Here is a 26612-nt window from a genome sequence, read left to right as displayed (position 1 = left end):
GTGATTACCTCTTGGAGAGTAGTCATGCGAAATCTTTGGGGCTTGACATACTGTTAGGCAGAAACCTGTGCAGTTCCCTCTGGGACCACTGCAAAAGATTTAGGACTACAGGTGTTTGGCAGTAAACCCACTTGGTAGCAGTCTGTACCACACAGATTCACTTGGTAGCTGTGGCTGAGCAGTCAGACTTCCCTCAAGAAGAGTTAGGCAGTATACAGAGTATTCACAATAGGTCAAAAGAACACAATAAAACAAGTAAACACTGACCAGAGCTTGGTGTAAAAGAGATCTAATTATTTATTTAAAACCACATCTAGAAAAACACACAGGCACTAATAGTAAGCAATCCAAAAACACGGTCACTAAAAGATATACACTCCCTTAAAAGAATATTAGACAAGTCTTAAGTAAAGCCCCACTTATTTTCAGACAGCGGTGAGCGCTTAACGTAGATGGCACGCTAGTAACACCGTGAGTTTAGAGTCAGTAGGCCGGATCCGCTTTAAGAGGATCAAAACGAAATGTGTCCAAGGTCACACGGTTGCAGTGCACAAAAGTCTTGTAACGGTTCAAAAAGGAGTTGGACCAAAGAAAGGGACCAGTAAGAGGGTCAAGGTGGCCAGCCCAGTCCAGAAGGTTAAGGGATTATTATTACCTTGTAGCAATCTTTAGAAAGGGAGGCCTGGCGGACACGGTACCTTAAAGTGGTGAGAATACTCCAGCAGGGGCAGTTGTTCCTGGCAGTGGATGCAAGTCGGTGCTTCGTCCGGGGGAAGAGAAGATCTCGTCGGGGAGGAAGACAGGAGTCCGTTGCACTGCCAGGGAAGAAACCAGCCGCTGAGTTTCTCAGGTAAAAGGAGCGGTCCTGTAATTCGCGGACCAGTGGTAAGTGGCTATCTGGTTGCCGGGGTGCTTGGCACGGGCAATTCGACCACAAGCCGGTCTGGGGTGCAAAGAGAAGAAGGTAAACTGGTTGTGCCCACCAGTCAGGGGAAGAAGCCTCTCCAGCCGGGAGATCTTCTCTGTCGTCAGGAAGTGGTGAGTCAGTTCCGCAGGGCTCCACCGGTGGTGTCGTCGTGGTAGGTCGGCTCAGCTTCTCCCTCGTCAGATTCTCAGGTCCTGTGGCGACTTCTGAAGTTCCAGTCCCCAAAGCCCTGCTTTTATGCAGCACACCCCCATTCACTCAGCCTAGCTGTCAATCAAACATGCTAAGTACTTGGGCCAATCACACAAGAGTGCGACTTGAGTTACCAAGGTAACTCAGTCCAGGGTGCCTAAACCCCCTCCCACAGCCCTCTGGTACCCAGACAGAGTGGCACCACTTTTGGAGGCTTCTGTGGAGAAGCCCGCCAAAAAGTGGAACAAAGGGCTCGACTTGGGTTGGAGTCACAGAAGAGAACACAAACGCCATTTTCAAACCGAGTTTTGGCAGAAAATACCAACCGGTGAATTAATATTAAATAAATAAACCGGCGGTATGTTCGAGGCTATGAGAATTAAATAATTAAAGTTGGTAGCCTCGAACAATGGGAAAATCCCATAGGGATATATTCGCGGTTGAATATAAAAAGTAGTATCCACTGCCACCAGCCAAAACTCGATCAGGGGGGATGGAGACGTGCCCCCTAGACTAACAGACCCCGGGGCAATCAAATTGCCCCGACCAGTACGTCCACAATATGATGGTTTGTACTGGTTTCTGTTCATAATTTGGGACTAGTAAAGCCAATGGTGACTTTACATGCCCTGGGAGACAGTAGTCAGTCCCAGGGTATGGAGTCTATGGTCGGGTGCCACTATGACACCCCTGTGTTACTACACGGAGGGTGCTGTGTAACACACATAGTAAAAACACATGAGACCCTGTGGAGTAAAGGACCCCATAGCCCATAAAACACATTAACAGTCAAAGGAACACCATAAATCATGTCCAAGAGTGGGAGAAAGAGAGTCTCACTCTTGGCAGGAGAAAAAAAACAAACTCCAGAAATCCAGCAAAGCTGCTGGGAGACTCACTAGGTTAGGAAATTCAGCCTAAAGCGAGAATTCTCCCTAACACATACTTGTTTGCAGGCTGTAAATCCAATACTGGGCACATTGTCAAATCTTTTTTTGGCACTGTCACGCTCACCTGATTCCCACGGAGGCGCAGGTCTGGCTTCGAGTGCTGATGCTTCTTCAATGGTGAAGCGCAGGACTCTGATGATGGACAGGAAGGGTCCCTCTACTCTGGCTTTTCTGGCTCGCAGGAATATTCCCCTGTGCGTGAAAAGGGAGTATTACCTACTGACGGAATAATGCTCAAGTCTCCCACTCCCTTCCAACCCTCCTCGATACCCTTCCACGATTCCCCGTGAAGTCTCACCTTAGGGTCTGGAAGGATGAGTTCTCCATCCTGCTTCTGATGCAGGGGCGCGTTGAAACCCAGTTACTTCACTGGATTGAGGTTTGATGGGAGTTCAAAATAAGCTTGACTATTCAGGTGAGGCGCTGTAAGAGTTCTGTTGCAAGTTCAAAAGTTCAAGCTTAATAATAATGTTCATTGTCTTATTGCAGCAAGCGCTAATGCTTATGTCTTTTTCCCCTTAGGGGCCGGGGTTCGGAATGCCGGAGATATGGCGCCGACCCGAAGTGTAAGTTCTGGATGAGCGTTCAGGTAATGTCTTTGCATTCGCTCATTCAATGTCTTTGTCTTTTTTCCCCATTGGGGCCGGGGTCCGGAATGCCAGGACCCGAAATGAAATGGGAATGACCCAACAGGTAAGTCTTAGAAGGAAACTGAGCTTTTCCTATTTCCCTTCGTTCTCTCACCTTGTTTTCTTGTCTTTTCTCTCTAGGCTCTGGGAAGTGGGTGCAGATCCGGATGATCGCTGCTGAAGATGGAGGCGCCCAGGAAAGGTGGGTGAAATGCAGCGCTGCAGCGATCGAAGCGAAATGCATTTAAAATGATGTCTTCCCTTTCAGGATCGTCGGTGTGATGTCCCCGTGATGCAGCTTTAGCAGGTAAGGTCTTCTTTCTCTCCAATTCTCTCTTATCTCCCTTTGCAGGCGACCCAGGATGCTGACAGGCGTGGCTGAAGTCCAGATGCAGGAGCTGACACGGTGAGCGTCCAGCTGCGAGGAGCAGAACAACGCGAAGCGTGAGTTGCTGATCGGGCGTGGTTTAAATAGCTTTGGAAGAAGTTCCAGGCATGTATCCTTCCACCGATCAGGTATGTATCCTTCCTCGACCACACCCAGGTGGAAAGTAGTCCCACAGGTAAAGTAGTTCCATTCAGGCCTCAAGAGGGCCTGGATGTAGCAGCATGGTCTGCATCAGGTAAGTGCACATTAAAACACTTGAACACATGTCTAGCTTTATGAGCCTGGCGCCTAAGGCGCCAGGACAGGGGTCCAACATGAGCCTGGCGCCTAAGGCGCCAGGACTGTGTCCAAAGGGCCCCAGCTTGGGCCCGCTGGCACTTCCCTGGGGGGAATGATGCCTGCCTCTGGGGTTGCTGGGTCGGACCTGGCTCCTTGGAGGTAGGCATCATGACAGGCACAAGGAAGTAAGTTGAATAAATACCCTTGTTTACCTGGTGTCCCGGGACGATTTCTATCATGTCCTTTGCTAGAAGATTGGCGACCTCTTCGAGGAGGATCTTCTGGTGGTCTAATGAATGTACCTTTTGACGTGGAGGGTGGTTTCGAGGACGCTTTAACAGTTCTATGCAGTATCCTGCGGACACTGTGAACAGCACCCATCTGTCTGATGTGATCCCTTCCCAAGCTTGGGTGAAGTTGGTAATGCGTCCCCCTACTGGGGATGCGTGAGAAGGGACCCTGAACAGAACCTCACTGTTTTGCGAGAGGCATGCCGCTGCCTCTATTGTGGCTGCCTCTACCCTTACCACGTCCCCTCTTGTTACCCCTGCCATAACCTTGGGTAGACTGCTGGTTGTTGTTATTCCATGGTGTACCCTGCCCCTGGGAATAGTTGGAGCCTCTTTGTGAGTTTTGGCCATGTGGGCGATGAAAATTGCCATTCCCTCTTTGATTGGGGGGTTTGTTAGTTAACTGGCCCAGGGATTTGAGAGTCTCATATTCATCTTTCGCATTTTTTAAGGCGTCCTCTACCACCTTACCAAACAGTAGATCGTGTTCCACCGGTTTGTCTATTAAAGATGCTTTTGTCTCGGGTTTAAACCCAGATGATCTTAACCAAGCATGTCTTTTGAGAACAGTGCTCTGAATGTGACTTCAATTCAGCACTCCAACTAAGTCAATGCCTATTCTGGGATGCCCAATGGAAGCCCTAATTTATATATTTTTATGACAAGTTCATAAATCTGGATGATGAACCCTTATGTAACGCCCCTCTCTTTGAATCCCCCTGACCTCACTGAGCCAAGAAGTAGGTTTGTTTTGCAAATTAAAATATTTATTTGAAAATTAAACAATATATATATATCACACTTTTATGAATAAATTAATATTTGATAGCACACTTATGAAGATAACAGTGGTCAACAGTGGATAATATTACAGTAGCACAATTCTTTAATTACTTAGGAGGTGGTATAGAAAGGATAAGGTAGCAGAGAATACTTTGTATGGTTTCAAGGAAGAGCAATGATGGAAAGAATGCAACAGAGAAATCAACTTGATATGAATTCAATCAGAAGATAATATAATCACTTTTTCTCCTGTGACTACTCACTCCCCCCCTATGCAATATGGAGAGATGGAAAGGAGGGCACACAGGTTTTCAGGAATACAATCAAAAGCAGTTCAGTTCCCCACTAGCAAGCTTAGAGCAACCAGTATGCTTTTAAACAGTAACAAATATTTTTACATGTGATTTGCAATGAAGTGAAAAATATGCTAAAAATGATTTTCATTTCCTATAGGAGATTCAGGGTAGGTGACAGCTACTTTGAATCAGTTCAGGTCAACACTAGCAATGATTCAGGAATGATTATCAGGTTGAAAACGAATTTCAGCAGTGCAAGCAAGAGACAGGTATTTTTAACATATGGTGAACTTGAGCTAGTTTGCAATTCTTGGCACTTTTTCCGAGTTCGTCAATCGCGATTATGGAAAAACTATAAGGAGTTGGGATGTCGTTCTGGGTTTGTTGGAAAGCTTAGATTCTTAGCTTTGAAATGGAAGTTAAATCTCACTTCTAGGACATACGTTTAAAATATACAGACGTTTTTTTGGAGGTAGATTTTCAGAATGAAGTCAAGATTTCAGAATGACAATTGCGCTTTGACAGGTTGGAAATCACAGAATGGACACACAATTTCTATGCAGTTCGGGACAGGTTAAAATGAATGGGCTAAGATTATTTTAAACTAAGATTGGTTCTGTACAGATCTTGCTGGATACTCACTCCTAGTTTTTGGATCGGAAGGGGCCTTGGACTGCACTCTCGCCACGGGACGGTCTCTGCCACTGGTTCTGCTCACAGCGTCTGGTCTGGGTCTGCTATAGGCACTGCACAGAGTCTGGTCTGGGTCTGCTACCGGCACTGCACAGCAGTCTGGTCTGGGTCTGGATATGGTTCTAGCCAGAATCAAACAGCTCGCCCGGCTGTTGAATAGTTAGTTAGGTTGTTGGATTCTGAGGCCTGCTGAGAAGGATTCAGCTTTTGGTTCAGGCCTCTCTGCTTCATGTTCTGGAGTCTATCTGGAGTCCAAGTTCTGGATCTGGTCCTTCTGAATATTTTCTGGTCAGGCAAAGGTCTGCGCAAGAAAGTGGAAAGAGCAGTCCCTATCTGGCTTTCAGTGGTTCTTTTTATGTCTTTTGAAAGTGGGTGGGAAGGCTGACTTTCTATACCCAACCCACTAAGGGTTCTGATAGGTTAAAAGATTTACTGTCCTCTGACTGGAGAACGGAGTAGTGAGTCATCCTGTGTCATCAGGTATCATTTTTATGGCTTTAAGGAAAGAACACTCCCCTTTGGTTTCTTATAGAAAATCAATTGTACCCAAAACAAATATTTCCCGGATACACAAGTTGTTGAAATTATATGTACACATCACAGATTGCTTAAGGTACAGTTCGGTTCAAGGCACATGTTTCTACGACAACATTTTGCGCTTTTACTAGGTTTCGGCATATTGGTTTTTCATCAAATCTTCCACGGAGGTACACCCCCTCTCTGCGCATATTACTGTAAGTGTCTACAATATCAATAAATCCAGGGTTTTGCCTCAGAACATCCCACAACGTCCAACTTTCTCTTCAACTGTGAGTGAATTTTTCATATTAAGAATCCCCAAATTGTACATTTCTGTCAGCTTGATACAATATTTTATAAGCAATTTAATAAAACATACATTTGCTCTCAATTCAGTACACCCATTTGTTTGCCCCCGCCCCCGGGAACTTGGCTTGACTCAGAGATCATGTGTCATGCCTTCCCCAGAGCAGTGTTGACAGTTTACACCCAAAATCTGCATATTCTATTCAGCTGAAGGGATCCATTGTCTCTTTTCTCCAGGCTGCAGGGAAACTCTCCTCCCCTTTTAATCAACAGGACCCTGTGATATCCTGTGCTGTTGGTGTAGGGCCTGGGAAGAGTAGGTGTTAAGAATTCACATTGACCAGCAAGCCTTTTGAAGTCTCAGCTAACTTAGGATGCTGTTTAGCTTCTGAAATACAGGTCTCCTGTCAGAATTTAGATTGCTAGCGCTGGTTAGTGTCAAGCACTGGTATTGCAGCCATTTTTGACAACTGCCTTACCAGTAAGCAGTCCTCTAATTATACTTTGTTCAAATATAGGTGCACTTCTGTGGACCTCATATTCATGTAGATTCTTGCGGGAGAATGATGTTGACCCCCCAACAAGGAGGTGGGACCTTTTTCGTGTTTCTGTGAGCCATGAGTTTGGCAATTTTTGACATCAATTAAAACGGATTTTGACCAGCACTATATTCCTTTGCACTGATTTTGCTCTGTGTGCAGCAAAAGGATACGGTCTGGCAATGGTCTCCTGTATTAACACTGACAGAGGCAAAAGTGGATGGTGGCCTATCTGTCAGGTTTTCACCGCGCATTATTGGTGATTTCTGGCCAGCCGCATGCTTTCCGGCGGCCATTATAATGTTTCCCACGTCAGTAATGCACTATGATGTTGTAGGGCTTGGATGTGTGGATTGAAACATCCCACAGCTCTCTGCTATCAGTCTGCCGGCGTTATCCGCGGCATCAAAGGTTGCCTTAAGGATGCAACCGGACACGGCTCTTCCCTTCGACGCAACCTACGCCAACTGGCTTTTTAAAGGTTCCGGGCGGAGTCAATGAGCGCCGCAACTTCTTCCCACTGATGGCAGTTGTAACTCGCCAGTAGGGTGTTGGAGTTGGCAATCCTTGCCTGGTAGGCAGAAGTGGAGGCTAGCTTCCTTCCCAAACCATAGATCTTCTTGCTCTCCTTGTTGGGGGGAGCTTCAGATGATAAGGGTGTTCCCGCCCTCTTTCGGGTATTAGTCACTACCAGGGAGTCCGGCTTCAGTTGCAGCCTTATGTACAGTGGGTCTGATTGGGCTGCCCTGAACAGTTTTTCAATCCTGGGGTTTACTGCCCTGGTGAGATTGGGATTGAGAAGGGAAGGGTCTATTCTCCTTTGTATTGACTTGAGAATAGGGATGGCCTGGGCAACAGGTCTCTTCTCTCCCACTAGTTCCTCGGCATAGTCCCTCTCCCCCTGTGCTCCCTGCGTATCTATGCAGAAGTGTTCAGCCGCTCTAGATAAAACCTCATTTAAGAGAGGTTGGTTGTCGACAGGAGAGGCGGGTACCAGAGGTTCCTTGTCTACTGGGGAGTCTACTCTGTAGACTTCTGTGTCATCTTCGTCCTCCTCTTGGCCCTCGTCATCCCCATAGTAATCCATTCCAGTATGGACGTCCAACGTGGCCAATTCTGGATCCTCGTTAAATGATGGATCTTCATCATATTGAGAGCATGGATGAACGTGCTAAAGGTCGGAAGACCTACTTTGCGTTGGCGCCTCAACTCGAGGTTTTTTACCAGGGGGTTGCGGGTCCTTAGACCCTGAGGGGGTTGCCCCGTCAGGGGTATAGGCGAGGAGGTGTTGTGGATTCTTGGCATAGAAGTCTGCTAGGGATGACATTCTAGACATAACTCTGTCTATATCCTCACTTGACCACTCTTTAGAGCTGGGGATTACCCTCTCCTGGGAGTGATTCCCTGCTATATCCTGACTGGACCTATGGCCTTGTGCAGGTGTCTTGGATATCTTTTCAGAAGATTGTGACGTGTCCTTATGTGTCTGTGGTGCAGATGAAGGCTGAGAATGCTTTTTCTGCTGTTTTCCCCCTCCCCGTGACTTGAAGAGTGCTTCCCCGGTGTTTTCACCTTTCCGGAGCTCTTCGGCGTCTGGTGTCGAGATTCGGGGGTGGTGTCCCTTTCCTTAGTGAGTGGAGGTCGGGGCACGGGAGCAGCCGTTACGCGGTCTGCTGACGCCGACTCCTGGAGTGCGGCTTGGGGATGGTGGTTGTCTTCGTCTCCCGACGATCGAACCTCTGTTACTTTAGGGAGCGAGGCACTCTTGGCAACAGTGGATGGTTGCCTGGTGTCATGCGGCGATCTTGATCGGGAGCGCCCAGAGGACACCGATTCGGTGGACCGTTCTCTGCGTGCCTCTCTCCGAGAACTCGACGTGCGCGCTGAGTCTCGGGTGGACTTAAAGTGCTTAGTGGATGTGTTGTGGGTAGCGCTTGTGTCGCCGGAGGTGTTCCCCATAGCTGCCCTGCCGGACAACCTTCCGAGGTCGGGGACTTGTGCTTGGCTATCTCTCGACGCCACGTTGCCCTCGCCGTCCGATAGGATGGCGTCACTGCCATCACTGAAGGCACCCTCCGCTTCCATGGCCTCTCGTTGCCTGGCGTGGTGGGGCCCAACGTTTCATCGAACGGTCCTTTAGAGTCTTCGGTTTAAACTGACTACACGCTCTGCAATTCGCCTCGGGGTGGTCCCATGGCAAGCAGAGGTTACAGGTAGCGTGTCTGTCAACCCAAGGGTACTTGCGGTTGCACTTAGGGCAAAATTGGAAAGGGGTACCCTCCATACGCACCCTGTGGCAGCGGGTCTCAGAATCTAGAGGTTTGTCACTCACACTTTCCTTTCCACTAGCCCACTCCTCACCTGATGATTCTGTGTGGGTCTTTACGGATTCGTCTGATGAGCTTTCCGGTCTTTCTCTCCAGGCTGTCTTTGTCTTTGTCTTGATCTTATTCTTCTGTTTGACGAAATAGGAGCGAGCTCCCCCGGAGGCCACTTTGCCTATAAGCGATTAGCCCGGCAGCGGGGACTCCGGGGAGCCCACCCCAAACCAGGGAAAAGCCTTGCCGAAAAACCCTGGAAGATTGTGTAGCTGTAGTTGGCAGGAAGTTGTTGGCGTGCGTCCGTACTTCAATAACCAGCATGCACTGGTAGTGTTCTTTGTGAAAATAGGATATATCGGTCCAGTGCGGAACAGCACAAACAGTACAGTACTCCAAAGAACTTGGACATCGAAGAGTTCCCAGCAGAAAGCGTCCTTTGGCAGATGAGACGCTGAAGCAGGCGTGAGTTTTAGAAGGCAGCGCAGAGCGCGGAAAACAGCGGAAGTAGAAAACAAACAGGTAAGCGGAGAAAACGGGAGAGGAAACCGCGAACAGCGGTAACGGAAAGACACGGAAGACACGGGCAGACGAACAGGGAAGGAAGGCACAGGAAACACAGAGTAACCACTGAAGGCAGAGCACAAGCGAGGAGTACTCGCGTAGGCAGCAAGAAAGTTGCAACACACAGGTGTTCTCCATTTTCTGGTACTTGTAGGTAGCACAACAGAAAGACTAGACCGCACCCTGCAGTTACTCGGAATCTAGTCCTTCTTCCATAGCGCCCATCTGCTCCATACTTTCCATGGCCGATATATGACAGTATGACCCCTTCTCAGCGGTCCTCCTCCCGGTTTACCCGGGTGTAGTCGATGAAACCTTCGGATGAGCTGGGCTGCAGAGATGTGACTGACCGGTTCCCATGAACTTTCTGACCTTGGGTATCCTTTCCATAATACCAGATACTGTAAGGTGCCTTTCTTGTATCTTGAATCCAATAATCTGGATACTTCATACTCCTTCGATGTTTCAATGGGTAGGTTACCGGTTCCTCTCTTCCTTCTTTTTCGAGGATCTTCCACATATTCTTTTAATAAAGAGGTGTGAAACACTGGATGTATCCTTTGGAGCTTTGTAGGAAGAGCTAATCGAAAGGCAACTGGATTGATTTTGGCAGTAATCCTGAAAGGTCCGATAAAACGGGGAGAAAACTTTCCTTGATGTACCCATCTGGGCAAAAACTTGGTGGATAACCATACCTTGGTACCGATGTCCCATTGTGGATTGGGTCTTCGCTTCAGATCAGCCCACTTCTTGTTCTCTAGACGGGAGGTTTCAAGATTAGACTTGGTTCTTTTGTGAAGAGTCTGAAGGGTGTCCAAAAGATGGTCCACAGAAGGAATGTTAGTAGACACAGGACCGAACAGAGGAACGTGTCTGGGATGAAAACCATAGGTACAAAAAAAAGGACTCATGCCTGTCGAGGAATGTCTTGTATTATTATAAGAGAATTCTGCCATAGGAAGTAGGTGAAACCAATCATTTTGCTCCTGATTACAGAAGCACCTAATGTATTGTTCCAATGTTGCATTAAGACGTTCAGTCTGCCCATTGCTTTCAGTGTGGAATCCTGATGACAGTGATCTTTTTATATCCAAGGTCTTGCACAAGGCAGTCCAAAACTTCGAGGTGAATTGTGAGCCTCTATCCGAGACTATGGATTGCGGAAGACCATGTAACCTAACCACGTCTTTCAGAAACACTTCCGCAGTGATGCTTGCTGTCGGTAGACCTTTCAATGGTGAAAAATGCGCTAGTTTACTGAATGAATCCACAGTGACCATTATGGCCGTATGTCCATTTGAAACTGGAAGGTCTACAACAAAGTCTGTGGAAATGTGTTGCCACGGCCCATCTGGTAGAACGTCCTGTTGAAGTAAGCCTAATGGCTTACTGTAAGCATATTTATTCTGAGCACATATGGGACACGTAGCCACATATTCTTTGATGTCTTTTTTCATAGTAGGCCACCAAAACTGTCTAGACACCAATTCCATGGTGGCAAGTTGACCTTTGTGTCCTGCCGATGGGATGTCGTGACACCAAGCCATGGCCTGTTCTTGTAAATCCTGAGTGGGTAAGAACAAAGCACCTTTCATAAACTCCAGATTTCCTTTTTGGGTCATTCCACAGTCGTCTGTCTTTCTGTTATTCTTTTGGGCTTTCTGTACTTGTTGAAGGAACGTGTTAACCATATTGATGAACTTTTTCCCTGCTAGAAGAATTTCTGGACCTTGATATCCTCCACAGTCACTCCCTTGACTGCGGGAAAGGGCATCTGCTAATGAGTTATCCTTTCCTGGTAAATAGGTGATAACAAAATCAAATTGAGAAAAAAATAAGCCCATCTGGCATGTCTGGAATTTCGGCATTCCATTCTCTGTAACACCTTTAAATTCTGGTGATCTGTACGCACATGGAACGGACAAGCTGCTCCTTGTAATAAGTGTCTCCACTCCTCGCAGGCCTGTCTTATGGCCAGAAGTTCTCTTTCCAGTACTGAGTAATTTCGTTCACTGGGACTAAGGGTTCTGGAATAATAAGCTATAGGGTGTTCCAACTCGTCTTCTTTCTTTTGTAATAAAGCAGCTCCAATAGCTCCTCCTGAAGCATCGGTCTCCACAATAAATGGTAAGGATTGATCCGGTTGTCTCAGGATAGGCGCTGTCACAAATGCTTCCTTAAGCCTTTGGAATGCCTGATCCGTCTTCTGGTCCCAGAGAAACTTGACTCCTTTTTTAAGGAGATTTGTAATAGGAAGGATGATATCTGAAAAGTTTGGTATAAACTTGCGATAAAAGTTTGCAAGTCCCAAAAACCTTTGTATATCCTTAACGGAATTGGGTGTGGACCACTGTGTTATAGCTTGAGTCTTGGCTGGATCCATCTGTACCCGATCTTCGGAGAGGATGAATCCTAAGTAGGGTACCGTAGTAACTTCAAAAACACATTTTTCAGGTTTAGCCAATAGACTATTGAGTCTTAACCTGTGGAGAACTTCTTTGACATGTTGACGATGTTCAGTCAGAGTATTTGGGAATATGAGAATGTCGTCCAAATAAACCACAACAGAAGAATACAACATATCTGCGAATATTTTGTCCATGAAGCGTTGAAACTGGGACGGTGCATTTACCAAACCAAAGGGCATAACTCTGTACTCGTAGTGTCCCAGAGGAGTCCTGAAAGCTGTCTTCCATTCGTCCCCTTCACGAATACGAAGTAGGTGATAAGCTCCTCGAAGATCTAATTTGGTAAAGAGGTGTGCCCCTTGGACTGCCTCAATAATGTCTTTCATTAAGGGCATAGGATACCTGTCTCGTATAGTCAGACTGTTCAAACCCCGGTAATCTATGCAGGGTCTTAGTTCTGTGGTTCCTTTTTTCGAGATAAAAAAAAGAGATGCCCCTGCTGACGATGAGGATTCCCGTATGAGTCCGTTTTGTAGGTTGATTGACAGGTATTCCCTCAATGCCTCCTTTTCAGGTAGAGATAAAGGAAACATCCTTCCAAAGGGTACTTCAGCCTCCGGAATTAGTTCGATCTTGCAGTCTTCTTTTCGATGAGGAGGTAGATTCCTTGGTTGGGTGTCTAAGAAAACGTCCTCATATTTCAGGTACTGGATGGGAATTGTATTGACGCTGAGGACGGTATTTTGTATTGTTGGAAGCACACAGGACAAAGCGGGTTCATTAGTCAAACACTGTTGAGAGCAATATGTGGATCTGAACTCTACTGTGTTAAGTTGCCAGTCAATTGCCGGGTTGTGTTTTCTGAGCCATGGTATGCCTAAGATGACTGGAAAATGAGCCGCTCGAATGAGATCGAAAGATAGGTACTCAGAATGATTTGACACTCTGACCCGTAATTCCTCCGTTTCCTGACAAATGGGTCCGGAAGTCAAAGGTGTGCCATCCACGCCTTCTACTGGAATCGGTTTGATCTTAGGGCGTCGAGGCAGGTGGTGTTCATTAGCCCACTTATCATCTACAAAGTTACCCGCAGCTCCACAGTCCAGCATAGCTAAACATTCAATGGGTTTAGTAGAGTGCCAGTCTAATGTAATCTTAACCACCATCAGAGTGTTATTGCTGATGAAAGCTGGTTGAGCATTAGCACAGGGATGCATAGAGGTCTCCCCTTCCTTATCCCTGTTCAAGGTTGGGGTCTTTCGTTTCCCTGCTTTCTGGGAGGGACTTCTGGGCAATTGCGTAACAAATGTGTGCTGGATCCACAATACATACAAAGTCCAAGATCCTTGCGTCTCTTCCGTTCGTTGGCTGTAAGTGGTCCTCTAGCAGTTCCTATCTGCATTGGTTCTTCGTGTTGAACCCCTTCAGGTACTGAGGGTAAGCTAGTGAAAGGTACTAAAGACCGGGGCTTCTTCTTCTCAGCTTTCCTTTCCGACATGCGGAATTCTATCTCTAATACCAATGACACGAGTTCCTGAAATGAAGCAGGTCTGGCTACTCTGGCCAGTTCGTCCTTTATGTCTTCATGCAGACCCCGACAGAAAATTGTCTGTTGTGCCGTTTCTGGCCAACCTGCTTCACTTGCCACCTTCTGAAAACAGGTAATATATGTCTGTATGTCTGAGTTTCCTTGACGTATGTCTAACAGGTTTTCAAAAGTGGAGAATAATACTTCAGGTCTCTCAAATCTTGCTTTGAAACGTGTTACAAAGGCACCATAGTCATTTAATGATGGGTCTGAGTTTGTCACTAGTGGGGTGGCCCAGGCTAGGGCAATACCAGCTAAGTTCGAAATTAGAAAACCCACTTTTGTTCGATCCAACTCGTATGTCTTGGGACGAAAAGTATAGTGTATTGTGCAGGCATCCAGAAACTCCTTTAATTTCCTGGGGTTTCCCTCATATTTATCGCAAGGTAGGGATAAAGGAGGTAGTTCTCCTCTGTAATCATCTCTCTGTTGCCTCAATGCGGCATTATCAGTTTTTAGGGTTTGTACTTCAACCCTCAGAGCTTGTATGGCGTTAACCATCTCCTGGTACTGTTCAAGACTAGCCATCTTCTCTAGGCGTTGCAATCTCTCAGAATCTAGAGGTTTGTCACTCACACTTTCCTTTCCACTAGCCCCCTCCTCACCTGATGATTCTGTGTGGGTCTTTACGGATTCGTCTGATGAGCTTTCCGGTCTTTCTCTCCAGGCTGTCTTTGTCTTGATCTTATTCTTCTGTTTGACGAAATAGGAGCGAGCTCCCCCGGAGGCCACTTTGCCTATAAGCGATTAGCCCGGCAGCGGGGACTCCGGGGAGCCCACCCCAAACCAGGGAAAAGCCTTGCCGAAAAACCCTGGAAGATTGTGTAGCTGTAGTTGGCAGGAAGTTGTTGGCGTGCGTCCGTACTTCAATAACCAGCATGCACTGGTAGTGTTCTTTGTGAAAATAGGATATATCGGTCCAGTGCGGAACAGCACAGTACTCCAAAGAACTTGGACAACGAAGAGTTCCCAGCAGAAAGCGTCCTTTGGCAGATGAGACGCTGAAGCAGGCGTGAGTTTTAGAAGGCAGCGCAGAGCGCGGAAAACAGCGGAAATAGAAAACAAACAGGTAAGCGGAGAAAACGGAAGAGGAAACCGCGAACAGCGGTAACGGAAAGACACGGGCAGACGAACAGGGAAGGAAGGCACAGGAAACACAGAGTAACCACTGAAGGCAGAGCACAAGCGAGGAGTACTCGCGTAGGCAGCAAGAAAGTTGCAACGCACAGGTGTTCTCCATTTTCTGGTACTTGTAGGTAGCACAACAGAAAGACTAGACCGCACCCTGCAGTTACTCGGAATCTAGTCCTTCTTCCATAGCGCCCATCTGCTCCATACTTTCCACGGCCGATATATGACAGCGGGCTAGTGTGTGTAGGAATATATAAGAAATGTATCTATATATATATATATATATATATATATATATATATATATATATTTTTTAAAGAAAGGAAAAGTAAATGAACTTCTCCACACGGGGACAGCACTCAATGCGGTCAAGACGCCAGTATAAAACTCCAAAAAAGTAAGTCAATCCACCATTCGCCAAAATTCTTATGCCATATCCAGTTTTATTTAAGGCATTACAACCTATGACGCGTTTCGCAACGCTTCCGTTGCTTGCTCACATATAAAACACAATGAGACTGAAGTGCTTTTAAGTACAGAAGGGCTCGATCTCTATGATTCTGCCCTACACATTTTGTCCTTCTTTTTCATCTCTCGCAATACCCCATAAGCATTCTGTGTTGAATGCATGCGGCCATTTTAAGATGTATTGATTCTCATGCTTAGTGCATTTTTTAGAGATATCACAATCATTTTTTAGTGCCGTTCAGTTTGCAGTGACAGGTTTTCACTTTTGTTTACGCGACAATTTTAAATATGTTGTCACTCTAATAGTTGTTAATTGAAATCGAAACCTGCTCGCTGTACACTTACACATTATTCCCAATTACGGCCTGAATTTGTAGTCAAATTCTCGGAGTCATAAAATTAATTGCACACTGCCGCTGATTAATTTTCTATTTAACAACTCTACATATGTGAGGAACTATGATATTCCGATCGTTTGATCTTTTGTAGGTTCAAGATTATAAAGTGGATAGTGCTGTAAACATAACTCTCAATCCATTTACCTTAAAACCTAAAGTGCACAGTGCAAAATGCTTTGTTAGCTTTGTTAGTATCTTGAACATCAATCCTCACACATTGTCAAATGAATTTTGTAAATCTTTGCTTGGAAATACAGATTATTTTCTGTGGCAGCAAGATAAAAGAGTGCTAAAGTGCTTAGTATTGTAAACATACAATAGTACCATACAATAGCACCATGGCCATGATCTATATATATAGTGATGAGTATGTACCCTCCCCCACTCTACCTACTTGTAGGGGCCGAGGCCAGAGGCCTTCCTAGGCCCAAGTCCGTCGTGCAGCTCTCGAGGGTTGTTTTCTTCTCCGGTCGGCGTTGAGTGTTGAACTTCGGTGACTCGACATTGGGATGTAGAAAACGGGGAAATAATATTATTTTTTGCAAAATTATGGCTAAGGCCAGGGAACTCTGCGGGATGCTTCCGACCAGTATGGCGGAAAAAAACAATATGAGGGTCCTAGACGCATGAGGGATCATGGGTACAGTGGACGTCACACTAGAGATAGTATTACTGGCACGCCCTGTGTCGACGCACATTTGCAAGTTTCGAAAACTGTAATACTCCATAGCTTCCACTAGATGTCGGCCTATGCACAGCATGTGATCTAAGCAGATTCCACAAGCCTCAGAAATATATATATATATATTACACGGCCGTGTAGTTATGGTTAAGTTGCTGTTTCCATAGGAAGAGCACTTTTTGGGCGGCTTATAACTCCGCTCCCCCTGGACGAATCCTCACCAAACGTTGCAAAAAAAAGTATATGACACACTCTGAATTTTTGTGCAAAGTTTGGTGAGGTTTGGTCCAGGGGGGGCAAAGTTATAGGAGGGGTCCCAAAACTTATTTTTTTCCCATAGAGTGAATGGGGGAAAAACTTTGCGCACGTCTACAGAGGAAACCGCTGGACGGATTTCCACCAAATTTGCGGCAGGAGCAGCGGTTTGGTCCCGAAAGCGTGCTTTTGTAAATTTGGTGAAAATCTGTCCAGTAGTTTTTTTTAAACGATCAAAAAGTAGGTCTCAAAAAATTAGTGATATCTATGTCCGCTCCGCGGACACACTTTGCTGTTCGCTCCGCGGGCAGAACACCGATTAGGTAATCGGGTGCGTCATGTCCGCGGACATGTGACGCGTTTGCTCATTGGATGGTGGAGAGCGTGAAGTGCATCAGATTGTTTCGATGCGCCCGCCATCTTTGATCCGTGTTTTGGTGTTCGCGGGCATCTCTGCAAAAACATAAAAAAACCCACAAAATTGCACTTGTTAAAGTTATCAAATACTGTCTGGGGAGGTGAGGGTTGGGGAAGACTTGGTTACGTCCCCAAAATATCCAGCACAGCTTGGAAACAACTATCAGGATGTTTTTACAGTTTCACGTTCTATGTGTTTCTATACCATAATTGCTGTAAAATTATTCTGCTTTTATGTACTTGCAGTTGCAAATCTATGACCATGTTTTAAGAACCTGAATTGTGGCTTCAGTTTGCTCTCTATTTGTTTCATTTTCAATATGTCTGCCAATTTTTAGGCAAGTGTTGTTTCAAAAAAACTACTAAACACTATGGAAAATTGAACCCATACCCTTTGTGACATCAGCTGAATAAATAAGCTAATAGTCACTTGTGATATTCTTTTTGTATTCTTATCCCTACTAACCCTGAGTATACAGTTCCTTTGATACTTAGCATGCGAAATGTTATAACCTTTGCAGCAAATAAAAATGTAATGGGTGATTTATGTAAATGTATGTGGCAGGACGCCACCCTTTTGTTTCAAACGAGGTTTGGGGATGCGGCAGCAAGAAGCAAAAAAGTGGTGTTTTTTTGTCACGAAACTCATACAGTATATTTGGAGGTAGGGTGGGCAACTGTTCCGTAATTTGCAGGATTGTCCCGCAATTGGCGCGTGTGTCCCACAGTTTGCCGAGTGGCTCTGCGGGACGCGGGTTGTCCCGACTTGCTCTGTTCAAGCACAATTTGTGATCTAACAGAGTAAGTCAGGAGTCACAATTAGTCATGCTAGGGGTTGGGGCCGAGCGGGGAGGGAGTCATATACATAGATTTCCCGCGAATGGGAATAACAGTGGCTGGCAAGTGGCAGCTAATCTGTAAATAAGAGTCCTATTGCATTGCATTGCAACCGCAGCTACTGACGTGACAGGCTTGCAGGGCGGTTATGTCAGTAGCTTTGGGTGCAATGCATTGATTGTGCCAGGTGAATGACGCTGTGACGTCATCAACACCTTTTGTCCCACAAAGGGATGTGACCAAGTTGGCCACCCTATTTGGAGGTATTCCTCAATATATTGTGCATGGAGTACCGTCGAAAGAGTAATGTGTCTGTGTTACAATGTATTTAAAATAATATTGGAGTCAGATTGACGCCCCCTAGAGTTTGGCATCTGAGGCAGCCACCTGCAGTGTTTGATGGAAACAGCAGCCGTGCACGTGTATGACAATACGAGTTCTCATGGGTGCGTTGAGCCGTGTTGTTGCAAAGTGAGAATGTATTTAGATTCTGAGTGAAGGTCACTAGCTTTGATTTTTTGGTTGCGAGCTAAGGCAGCCCATGCATGAGACAGAAAGTAGAAGGGTCAATTGTCTTTTGACCTTGAGAGAAAGGGATTTTTCCGTAAAGAGTCAGTGAGAGGAGGTTTGTAATAATGAACATTTGATAAGGTTATGCATTCCAAAAGTGTGTACGCAACATGTAAATTCAGTTTATGAAGATTCTTTGATGCAAGCGGATTGAGCATTTCGGACTGAATTACGGGAAGAGAATGGAGACGGTGAAGATTATGTAAGTTTGTTTTTGACGACTCTATACCGGAACAAGTTTTAACCTATTATTACATTTTACATTACATTTGTGATGTCATCTTTGATGTCCTGGGTGTTAGTCTTAGCAATGTACGGTGGTGGTGCGAGTTATGGTTCCTTAGCTTACCATAACTAGCGAATTTCAGGTTTTTTGGGTTTTACTTTGAGCCATAACGTCCCTTTAACAATGTTTTTTAACTGAATTTCATAGGTTTTAGTAAGCAAGTTTTTTTTTACTGAATATATATCATTGAATCACTGCTGGTGGAAGGCAAAGACCCCCCCAAAGCTGGGTCTAAGTAAATATCCCAGCTTCTTCTATGCAGATGATGCTGTGATCCCGTCCACAACCCACAGGGACTGAGATCATCGTTGGGGTCCTTTACGAAGAAATGTGAGGAACTAAGGCTGAGTTTGAACACCAACAAACCAAAGACACTGGTGTTTAAGCCCAGCTTTGGAAAACATTTCAAATTAGACGCCAGCGTGGGGGGCACCCTAGAACAGGTTAAGTCATATGACTACCGTACAACAGTTTTAACGAGAATGTGAATTCGACAACCCAGTTTGTTAAGTCTATGGCCAGACTGGAAAAACACAGTAGTGGCACGCAAGCCTTCTTCAGCAGAAATGTGAGAGGGACCATATCCCCAGCTCTAGATGTGTACAGGAATCAAGCCACAGCTGCCGCCTTTTTTGGGGCAGAGTTTTGGGGGTATGCTGATGTAAAATCCTCCACTGTTGTGGAAAATAAATTCCTAAAGAGAGCCTCCTCTGGCTCTCAGACTACACCCAATGCTCTGGTTACATCTAGAAGTTGATAAGTGCCCTACAGATATTATTGCTGCATCAAAACCCATTGTGTACTGGCTATGGCTATGGCAGACTCCAGAACGTTTGGCCTTTAGGCACGACTTAATACACCTGATGACCATTGAGGGTGCCATGAATCTGCCATGGGTAGTCCATGTTAATGTATCGGGCCGCCTCATAGAACTCACAAACAAATGTATAAAGTAGTTAAAAGGAGTGTATGCCGGTGCAAGAAGTAACACAGTTTTATTCTGTGGCTCCAGATGCATCTGCGACAGCAAATTTAAACAGATCACATGAAATTACTGCATGAAAAGGCAATGTAAATGAAAGGTCCGCAAGGTTAGAGCTTTTATACAATACAAGCAATTAGTTATTCATAATCATGCTACATGAAAAAATCTCGCTACACAAATCTGCTTGGACACTGCACTTAGAACCCTTAGATGAAAGCATTAATTGTGATCAAGGATTGGGTCCACAGACCTTCCCACACTGCCCTCATTTACACCCTGTGATGTCACAGTCCACCCCCAATTCCAACAACACAAAGTTAAGTCATTGAAACATTTGAGACAACAGCAGAACTTTATTCAACTACCTTGGTCGACTCCTCCCGATTCCCATGAGAATGGCCCTCCACCATGACACCATCAGAGCCTTAAACCACAGACATACTACCATATAATTGTTGCATATCTGGAACACTCTAACCTGTTTTCCCAAGGAAGATGTCCTATGGGGAAATTTGAAACTGCTGTGGTTCTTTTCGTCTCCATTAGAAAATTGTATTTCATAAATGATTTTGAATTACAAAATGGTATGACTTAGTGGTTGTTATTTTTTTCAAGGTCACAGATTAGAGCTCACAGGTTTCACTAAAAGCAAATGTGTTCTTCTGGCAGCGCTGGCCTGGGATTGCAGATTCTGCACTAAATCACCAGCCACAGCAGCCTTTGCCATGCATTAAAATGCTAACCCACGCTTCAAGCGAAAGCAAACTAAGGGCCTGGTTACCGTGTTCTCGTTCTACTACTAAGTTTGGTTATACCTACCTGTGCTCCTGTATTTACAGATTCGTTTTTATTAAGGATTTTAAGACAAAGAGCCCCCTCCTTGGTTTACAGTGCTACTCTCGCAGCTGATAAGTGCGTTCCGTTATACCGTGTTGAACTTGCATCTTTATTACATTAAGAAGGGCCTTTTTAACTTGAATGAGCAGGATACACGGTTAAAAGGCAAAGTCAATTATTATAAAAAGTAAACTATGCAATGAACTTTTTAGAGAGAATGGTGAAAGCATGTAGAATCCTGAAGCTGCCCCCAAACTATGTAAGAATAAAATCTAATTTTGGGTTTGGAAAATACATGGATTTCATGAACCCCCCCCCCCACTTCCATTTATTGTTTCTCAATCCCAACACACAGGGACTGAGAGCTCTATATCTTAAACCTCTCCTAAGTACTTCAGGCATTCGTACCACCGTTGAGGCTATGGAGTCATGCAAGAGATCATACGATCCAGTCAATTTGTATATAGTGGCCAAATGTATACATCGTGCTTGGCTTCAGAGGCGCATATCTGCCTGACTCCTTTTATGTTGTAATCTGTGGTGCAATATTACCATACAACGGGAAGCTTAATTATGGGGGCTGTGAGTATTCCTTTTCTCTCCCTCAATATGTTATTGACTTTTGTGTTTTTAATGTATTTAGAGGAACATGATGAATTGTGTCCTAACAAATTTCTGTTTTCTATTAACACTTTGTATGTGATGAATTTAAATGTTTAATAATGCTGTTTTTACGAAAGTGTGCTTTTTTGTTGCATTTACTTATGGCTCTGAACTGGATAAAAGTTATATTGACTTGACACAGACTCTAAAGTTGCCAGCACCAATGAGATCAAAGAGAAGATAGCCGCTGTGCATTCGCACCCGGGAGGAAAAGCACTGATGATGCTGGCTCTCTCAACAACATGTCACGCAGGCCGGAGTTCCCAGACATACAAGCGTGAGACGTATGTTTGCTGAGGCAGACTTTCAGAGGAACAACAGGCACTGGAGCCTTACCGCTTCAGAAGCCAATTCGAATACTTTGAGGAAAGCTTCCCATAACAGATTACCAATGGTAAGGCTGTGGGCAATGAAGAGGTGGGGAAGTCGGGTGTCTCACTTGTTTTGACCAGCTCCAGTGCAGTCTCATATGTGTTCCAAAATTGGACTGTGACATTTAGTGCCATTTTTGCGAACAAGTAGAATGAGTGTATGATGAAAAGGATTTACTCCATGAATGGTGGCGTTACCTCTTCTCAGTGCTCCAGATAAGATTTGGAAGTGGGTGTATTTTACTCCCTAAATTTTAGAAGCTGGGAGTAAAATTATTTTTTAGGGAGTAAAAATGTAAGCCCAATTCCCAACGAGAGTATTTTATAAGCGAGTGAATATGTTTCAACTGAAAAACTGAAATGTTTTTGTAATATTTCTTTCTTTCCAGCAAGTCATTCAAGATATATGTTTACTTCTTCCAATCAGTCAGTTAAAATAGTAGTTTCTTCCTGTGGTACTATGTGCACTTCTGGTCCGAACATATCCATGGAGCTGTGAGGGTGAAAGCAGGGGCGCAAGATTCTACATGTCTTTTTCCTATTTTTTGTTGTGAGTATTTGTACTCCCTATTTTTATTTTTTAGGAGTATTTGCTAATTTTTAGGGAGTAAAAGTGGCCGATAAACCCCTTATCTGTAGGGCTACCTCCTTTCCTATGAAGTTTAGCTCTGCAGCCGAGGTAGGAGTCTTTATCGGGGTACCACAAGATGATATCTTACGAGTTCATATTTTGAGGATGCCTACAAAAGTCTTTGTATGGGCTCCCTACCTACCTTTGGGTTCGCTACCAGAAAGGACCCACATCCTCTTTATCATGGTCCTTAGCAAGACAATAAAGACACAAAGAATGAGGGTTGGTGAGAGACATAAGACTGGGATGGCACTACTAGCAGCATTGAAAACCTGACTTAGGAGGAGACATTGTTAAAAATAAGTAGAATTGTTGAGTTGCTGTTTGGAAGAAAACATATTCTTGAACATGGCTGAGGGAAAAAGCAACTAATGGAAAAACCTACTAAGGAAAATGGTGCGGGCAGCTTTGAGTTTAAGTGTGTGTGACATCATTTCTGCCTTGATACAGTGCCAAGGAGACATGATGGAGCCATCCTCAGAGCAGTACAACGCCACCTGCTGGTTGAGCAAAACTTTCCAGGGAAGACTCTACTTGAGGATTAATTCACAAAATGAGGAATCTCTGGTAGGAATGAATCAGAAAGTAGAATTGACAGAATGTACACAAGATGGGTTGGATTAAGTGATATAGGTATCCTGAAAAAGAGTGAGGTTCAATGGAGGCACAAACACATGATAGTGCTTGAGCTACCCAGAGAGATGCTCTCAGTATTACCATTGACCAGAGTTCAAAATGCGATTACATGACATTTTCTATACAGGATGATACATTTTCACAAAGGGTATCACACAGTTACACACAGTTCTTCCGGTAAGAAGAGCTCCAGGAATTCATCCAGACAGCTGGTAACATACAGTGGCCCCACTCTGTGGTAGTTACTTAGCTGCTCGGCGTTAGTCTGCTGATCAGTATTTTTTTACCCACTCTATTAATTCCAGCAGTATCTTTCCATCTTTATACATTCAGTCATTATTATTTCCTGCAATATTATCACTGGATACTCTATTTCTTGAATGTGTGTCCCGAGGCAATTTTCAGGCTGCAGTCACTATATAATATCAGGCCAAAAGGCAGGATGGTGCCAGGGTTGGTACACCCTCTTGGTCAGGGGCCTCATGAACCCTTCCCGTGATGTGGCAGCAATGAATGTGTAGGATTCTTTGGTGGGTTCACGGACTCCACCAGAATCTGTAATATGGCTCCTGTTTTGTTACGGTTAAGGGTTTTGCAGCTCTTCTCTGCTCACATGTTGAGGCAAGGCTATTTTGGAAAAATGTGCACAGTTGCTGGGAAGCCCGCAAACCGTGCGCACAACTTTTCCTACTGAAAGGTCATCTGGCTGATTTAGGTGCATCAGCTGCATTGTCCCTCAAAAGAACAAAGGCCTGCTATTATAAACTTCATGTGCAAGCCGCAGATCTCTGAATGTCCCAGCTTGTACAAGTTTGGTTCCTTCCATGTGTAATATTAGCGTAGAGGATAGGATTGGGAATAGGACAAAGGCCCTTTGTGATCTTCTGTATACAACCTCTGGGGTTATCATCACAGTGTGTGCCCATGGGGCCACTCTAGGCCCCTAGTTGTCCATGTCATTCCACAATCCCAAGCCCACAAGTAAAACAAGTGAAAAGCTTCAACGAAGCAACAAACTGTTGCAGCCATCTAACCATGGTGCTTTCACAATCAATGGTACATTGCTCACCTAAATGTGCCTCTTTCAACATCCTGACCACTCAGCCGCACATGGATCCCTTCCTTCAGTAACGAGCCAAATGCCATGTACTCTGCCAGGGCCCAGTCCACAACTCGATTTTTCATCATCTCTGCCCGGCCTTTCAAAATTCGTGTGAGACCTGTATTGAGGTGGACAGGGTTAGAAGGGGAGTCATGAATACAAATAGTTTCAAAAGGTTTTGTGTACACAACCTCTTTTCAAATCGAGTGAAACAGGTCACAGGCAATTTCCCACTTTAAAATAAAATATTGATTAGGCATACAGAATGTTTGAAGATTAGTGGAACTGGAACTTGTATTTAATTTCAGTTAAGTTCTAAATCCGAAGGCAATATAAGTGCAGTGGTATCAAAGAAAACTGAAGAATTAAAGAATGGGCAATGCTGGCACATTTAATTCATCAGTCATACATTTTTGTTGTAAGTATGCCAAAATACTCCTGTTTTCACTATTTGACATTTGAATTGCAAAAAAAAGCAGGGTATGCTTTGCAGTGGAACAGGAACATGTTTTAAATTAAGTGGTTGTCTGCAATTCAAAATGTGCTCTTACTAGTTCTAATATGAAAGTACAAAACAACTCTAACACTGGAAAAGAAATAAGACAAAACATCCACTTTAATGTGCAATAATACATAGCCCCATGCCAATAGGAATAGACTTTCTGCAGTCCGGTATTAAGGGATGCCATCCTAGAATGAAAGCACCAGAACAATGTGTGGATATGAACATTTCCCCTGGGAAATGTCTGATTTGTAGCTTCCATACTTTGAAGAAAATGCTCAGAATAAAGATTAAAAGGTGTCACTTTATAGAAGGTCTTTGTCAACCAAAGAAACATTTCTCAAGTATGCTTAGTAATCACTATCTAAGTTACTTTGACTATGGCTCAACCACGTGATGGCTACAGTTGAAATGCTTTGAGAGCTCAAGAGAATGGGCAGAACAAAAAAAAGGGAGTGGGCAGAACACATTCATTATCTGAACACCTGGTCTCTTGTTTTTGGCAAACGCCTTCCCGAAACTCAGAAAAATACATTTATAGTTATATGACGTTTAAAAAACTGGACAAACAGTCTTGCTAATCACGGTAGAAAAATACAACTTTAGGAGCGGATGACAACACTATGATTGCCCACATTACCCAAACAATTCATTTTCTTACCCTTAACACACATTTTCTGTTGAAATTTCACTTCATTTGTGCTGTCACTGCAACATTCACAAATCGTGCAAATTAAATACTTGGGCAACAAACGTATGAAAGGCACGATGGTTTCAAAATGTGGATCTTTCAACTAGGTCTTAAGAGCAACTTCAGATCCTTCCTCCTTTGACCATTAGACAACTAAGTTAAAACATCCTTGAACTGACATCCTGCGTCCAACAATCCATTATTTTTTACATTGATCATTCCGAGAAAACCTCGATGGGCAATCAAGCCAAATTGGCAACATTAAGGCTAATAACCAATTTCAAGGAATCTCACAGTCACATCTCGGTATCTAGAGGCACCTCTAAATGTACGGTAACAAGTGGAGTAATGAACATAAGGTCGAGCAGTTTTCCAAACCTATTTAACTGAGGATCATATAGTTCACATGCTCCTGTCCCCTTCCATAGTTGTCAGTGAGGTGTGAGAAACTGAAAGCTAAAAGGAATTTGTGATTTCAAGGACCAGAGGGGCCGACCAACCCACTGTAAACACAAACAAGAATCTGAAGATTCTGCACATACCAGGCAGGCTGTCACAGCACACGTGACCCAGGCTCTCAGGCTGGCTGAAACCTGGAGATAAGATAATATATCCATTTTGATGAGCTGTGTCTGCATACCATGTACAATAAATTGATCCAACTGAATGGTCTGGACAATTTAAAGATGTGAACCCTCCTGATCTCTCCCCGGCTTGATCGCTGGTGACAGATGGGGAAGCTATGGGGGCCAGTGCGTTGCCTGTTAAGCGATGTTGGACCTGCGGCAGAGCGGGATGAATCCCCTGGCTTGCCCCCATCATACAGCGGGGGATTGTCAACAGGAATAAATACTTAAGCCGGTGACTTTAAGGGAACATCATATTCTGAATATGTCCTTTGAATGTGCCACCCTGCCTTGATCTGTTATTCCCCAATTCAGTACACTATCGGAAGCGTAGAGAAGAAGGGAAGATTCCACTCCCACTAATACAGTGGAGATTGGTTTGGGAATGCAGAAGCACAAAAGAGAGCCAGAATTAGTATAAATAAGTTACTGTGCTTGCAAGACCTCTGACTTATTGTGACAAGGCCAGTACCCTGGTCTCATCAAGAGGGCATGGGGACCCCTCTCATTGAGGGGCTGTAGAACTACCAGGGAGAAATTCAGAGCCAGTCCTACCCCTGAGGTGGATAGTGACTGATGAGAGTGCCCCAGTTCTTGCCCCTGTCCCCCCATCACCAGTGCCAGCAAGTAGCTAAGCAGTACACGATTGTCTCAAGCCAATGCATTAAATGTTCACCAGTGTTTCTGTGCTTGCTTTAGGGACAAATCATCTGTCGAGAAACCAGCAAGAAGCATCAGATAGATATTCAGCATTCCGCAGTGGGGAGGACCAGATCAGCAGTGTGAAAGAAGCCGCAGTGCCCATGCGCAGCAGACAGAAGCACTGCACAGAAACAACGGCGAGCGCAAACAACAGC

At 44.8% G+C, this 26612-nt stretch overlaps 1 protein-coding gene across 9 annotated transcripts in view; it reads right to left on the bottom strand.

Annotated features, from left to right (window-relative positions):
• OGDHL (oxoglutarate dehydrogenase L) overlaps positions 1–26612 on the bottom strand; it is a 2607259-nt gene that overhangs the window by 1121024 nt on the left and 1459623 nt on the right. For all 9 annotated transcript variants that reach the window (XM_069610806.1, XM_069610810.1, XM_069610809.1 and 6 more), the window contains one exon: positions 23904–24054. In XM_069610806.1, the coding sequence (XP_069466907.1) occupies positions 23904–24054 (151 nt within the window). The remainder of the gene's footprint in view (positions 1–23903; positions 24055–26612) is intronic.

The sequence above is a fragment of the Ambystoma mexicanum genome, chromosome 8, assembly GCF_040938575.1.
Source record: "Ambystoma mexicanum isolate Mex_15411 chromosome 8, UKY_AmexF1_1, whole genome shotgun sequence".
In the NCBI taxonomy this organism is placed as follows: Eukaryota; Metazoa; Chordata; class Amphibia; order Caudata; family Ambystomatidae; genus Ambystoma; species Ambystoma mexicanum.
This window is presented reverse-complemented; position numbering and strand designations above follow the sequence as displayed.